The sequence below is a fragment of the Rutidosis leptorrhynchoides genome, chromosome 6 (genome assembly GCF_046630445.1).
Source record: "Rutidosis leptorrhynchoides isolate AG116_Rl617_1_P2 chromosome 6, CSIRO_AGI_Rlap_v1, whole genome shotgun sequence".
Lineage (NCBI taxonomy): Eukaryota > Viridiplantae > Streptophyta > Magnoliopsida > Asterales > Asteraceae > Rutidosis > Rutidosis leptorrhynchoides.
The window spans coordinates 6,683,539-6,688,117 of NC_092338.1; the positions used below are offsets into that span (position 1 = coordinate 6,683,539).

Consider the following 4,579-nt stretch of genomic DNA (forward strand, 5'->3'; position numbering starts at 1 on the left):
TACTCCGTATTAAGCTGACAAAAAAATGAATTTTACATCCAAGATTCAAAATTCATGAAACGGACCTGTTTGTAATCAGAGAACACAAAAGCCCATAAATATTTTAGCCGAAATTCATCAACAATAAGCCCAGTTCAGAAATATAACGTGTTAGATACCCATTGGATAAACCTAAAAATCCTGACCCACATATGACTCTAATTACAATAATACCCTCACTTAAACACCGACATTAATCAACCACAAAGGGTAGTCATGGGACAGTATAAATACCTTTTAGCTCCATACATAAACGCCCTCAACCCACAAAGTCACCGCCTCTAGATCAAATCCCCACGAACTCTATCGTGTTTCTTTCTTAAATCCCTCTCTACGAAACCTATATAATCTTCAACTTCTCATATAAAAGCTACATTTTTTGAAATTTTCACCGCTTTTTATTCATACCCTATTCTCCAATTACATCAATTGTGATCCTATTTCATTCTTGATCCAGATATTTCCATTCCAAATCCGAGCATATCCTAACTGTGATTACAAACCCTAAAAGGTTAAAAAAAATATGTTATTCAGATTTTTGGGGCTATTCTTAATCTAATTATAAACTGATGTTTAAATGTCTCAATTTGTTAGGAAATTAAATGGTGTTATAGGTTACAAAAAACTAGTAATAATAGCGATTGATTTTTGAAATTGTTTTTCAGTAAAGGTTCGATCTTTTTTAGTATATTGGAGGAAACAATGTTGAGTCATAATTTTAATTGACGTTTTGGTATGTGGGTATATAAAAATATTTGATTTTATGTTTGTGTAAAACAGTAAAAGGGATTAATGGCAGATCAAGTGTTGGAGGGTAGCCAACCAGTTGATCTTTCTAAGCATCCATCAGGAATTGTTCCTATTCTTCAGTGAGTAGTTCTTATATCTTCATCGTTATCATCATATGTTTGGGTAATATGATGTCTACATGATTATAAATTCCTTAGGTTTTTTATGAGTGAATTCAATAAGGTTTTAGCTATATGCTTTAACTATAATCAAACTATAGCATTTTGTTGGTTAGGGGAACAATGAAGTAATGTTAGTAATTGTCTAAAATGACACCAATATTGATTTATAAAAAACTTTAATAGATGTTTAAATCATCTGAAGCATATATGAATCATCATTATATTTGTATATCTGAATGAATTTTAATTTTGTGTATGTTATTTTTCAGATTTGTGTGTAGATATTATTGATGAATTTCTGTTATATAGCCACATGTTGAATTTAAGAAATTTATTATCAGGTTATAGTAGTTGGTCAGTGAAACAATTTTCGCTTGAATCATTAGTTGTGTATAGTATATAGTATTCATATTGTAACGATTTATTGTTATAAAGTTGAATGATTTTTTTACTTTTTTATTCACTTGAATATTTCTTGGTTTTTGTACACATTTGTTGTTATTGGATGGTATTTTTTGTATGTGCATGAACATTGTGTTTACTGTGAATCTCATTTTTTTTATATATACACACATTTGTTAATATTGGATGGTGTTTTTTGTATATGCAGGAACATTGTGTCTACTGTCAATCTCGATTGCAAGCTAGACTTGAAGGCCATTGCACTTCAAGCTCGCAATGCAGAATATAACCCTAAGGCATAACCTTTTTCTATTATTCTGCATGATGTTTATATTCTAATTGTATGCATTGATGATGCAGTTTTTATTTTGTTTGTCTGTACAATATGATAATATTTAAAAAAAATTATCTGTGTATTTGCTATTTAAAAAAAATGTACTGTATATTATAATTATAAGTTTACTCTGTAATTGTCCTTGATAAAAAGGAATAGTAATTTTGCTGAAAGAAAAATTTAGTAAAGATGTAGTATTTCAACTTTAAAGATAAGTTTTCAATAAACCAGAATTTTTGCTAACAGGGACTCTTATATTATAAAAACTTCAGTCTATTGGTTAGTTCAAATTTGCAGTGTAAAGATGAATTTTACATTCTACAAATTAGAATAACATTCATTTATTGAAGTAAACGTTCTAGCGTATACAGAAGAATCTATTATTTTCACTTCATTGTATCATTGTAATTTCAGTTGTGTACTGTTCTGTTGCTAGTTTTTGTCATATTGTTTCCTTAAAAATTGAACTAAAAGAATGAAAATATATACATCTAGGATAAGATTAAAATTGTGAGATTGAAAAGTTAGATTGGTGAGATGATGTATTCATTTATTTTATTATTGTTTTGCAGCGTTTTGCTGCTGTAATCATGAGGATAAGAGATCCGAAAACAACGGCTTTGATTTTTGCTTCAGGAAAAATGGTAAGTTTCGTTTTCGGCTTTTTGTTAGAATAAACCCTACTGGTATTGATTAGTTAATTTTATGGTTTTAGAACTTAACTCACTATTTGTGGCGATTAAAAGGTTTACAACATTAAATATTAAAAAATTAACAAAACTGAATTTCGTTGTCCTACAGTATATTAGAAAACCACGTTCATAACATCATATTGATTAACATGGAAAATGATGTGTCAAATACATGAATAGGAGTTGAAAGTTTCGATGGTCGCTAATTCAATACCGACTTATTTGCAGGTATGTACAGGAGCCAAGAGTGAACAGCAGTCAAAACTGGCCGCACGAAAGGTCCTCGAGACCATAACCTTTTACTTGTATATATCAAAATTTTATATCTTAATATATTTGTACTTAGTACTCCCTCTAATTCACAAAAAACTAAAATATATATTCACTAGCCAATTAATTTTATGAAAATGGTTTAAAATTAGCGTTTCAATTTTAGTGAAATATTTCCATTTCGATTCTAAGATTGTAAGATAACCTTTGTGTTAAAACATGGTGGCATCAGTTTTTGTATATATTCTTTATCATCTTGTTCATAATGTTGGTTCTTCAGTATGCACGGATCATTCAAAAACTTGGGTTCCCGGCCAAATTTAAGGTAATCACAAATCTTTCTTTAATCATATATACGTTTAATGTTAGGTAAAGATTTTCAACTATATTAACAAAGTCATTTTCTTTATGGTGGATTGTAGGATTTCAAGATTCAGAACATTGTTGGCTCATGCGGTGTAAACTTTCCCATTAGACTTGAAGGCCTTGCTTACTCTCATAGTGCCTTTTCAAGTGTGAGTTAATAAGGAAGTATTCTGTAACACTGGCAATTTCGACCCATTTTAATTTGATTGAGTCGATTTGGGTTGTATTCCACTATCATGGGTCAACTGGGTACAACTGCCGTACAATTTTAAAAAGTAACTTAAAAAGGCAAACTTGTAAAAGTTTTTTTTTTTTTTTTTTTTTTTTTTTTTATGTATATAACCTTATAAAGTGTATTATTTAAAATTTTATAAGATAGAACAAACATAGTGTGTCTCTGTTTTATGCTCATTTTCTGAGTTACTATGCTTTACACTCATGTTTCGTTTTTCAGTATGAACCTGAACTGTTCCCGGGGCTGATATATCGAATGAAACAACCAAAAATCGTGTTGCTTATCTTTGTTTCGGGGAAAATTGTTCTTACAGGAGCCAAGGTCTGATTACTTAACACTCCAAACTCTTGATTTTGGATGTTGTTTTTGTATCTTTTGATTATATTCCTCGTTTATCTATTTTGACCTTTCAGGCCAGAGACGAAACTTATGCTGCTTTTGAGAACATATATCCTGTCCTTGCTGAATTCAGAAAAAATCAGCAGTGGTATGTTATGTTCTCTCTTTACTTTTTTTTTATATTTTTTTATATTTTATAAAATAATGGAAATTTGAGAATGATAATAATCTTGGTATGTTTTTTTTTTTTTTGTTGGGTGTAGATGGTTGATATGGATGAAATGGTGGTCTGTGGGGGATGAAGATAAGGTTTGACTTGGCAAGAGTGTTTGTGTGTGCGCGCATATGGTGGTGAGATTGGAGTGAAAAACCAAAGGAGCCTAGTGCACCTCATTAACAGAATTCGTCATTTCTGTTATGATACACATCTTTTAACACATGCTTTTGATAAAATTGAACTAGCATTCCAATATCTTCTTACCTGTTTTTATGTATACCAATCTTCTGTTTCTTATTGAGTTTATGGTTTTATTTAATTATTATAATAAACTTAACCTAAAATCAAATCTTTATATACCAGAACCTTTTTTGTAACCTCAGAAGACTATCTATAATATAATTTGCCAAACCCTTACGGATGAAAAGAAAACTTCTAATTCTCGACCTTATACTCAAACTTCAACATAAAGTACATATTGAATATTTGGTTGATCTAGATAGTCTACAAATAATAAAGACCAATCCCGACGGTGTGTTATACACCATGTCATCATTCATGTCACATGAGGGCGCCGACGGCATTGGTGCCGACCTCAACCGCCCTCGTCACCATCGCCCTCACAAAAGTCATCCCTAAGCATATTCGAGGACGAAGTTTTGTGGCTTTTTTTTCAATTTAATGATGTTTAATTCCAATTTTAAATTTCCAGTGTATTTTTCTTTTTCTTTTTTTTTTGTTGTAAATTAATATCATGAAAAATGTAAGTTAAAG

At 30.4% G+C, this 4,579-nt stretch overlaps 1 protein-coding gene across 1 annotated transcript; it reads left to right on the plus strand.

Moving 5' to 3' along the window:
- Positions 1-346: 346 nt before the first annotated feature.
- On the plus strand, positions 347-4,084 carry LOC139852400 (TATA-box-binding protein-like). Its single transcript, XM_071841685.1, has 10 exons — positions 347-550; positions 820-908; positions 1,561-1,648; positions 2,259-2,330; positions 2,607-2,657; positions 2,929-2,973; positions 3,071-3,163; positions 3,469-3,570; positions 3,663-3,736; positions 3,852-4,084. Coding segments are annotated over exons 2-10 (603 nt in total). The 5' UTR covers positions 347-550; positions 820-831; the 3' UTR covers positions 3,853-4,084.
- The last annotated feature ends 495 nt before the right edge of the window (positions 4,085-4,579 follow it).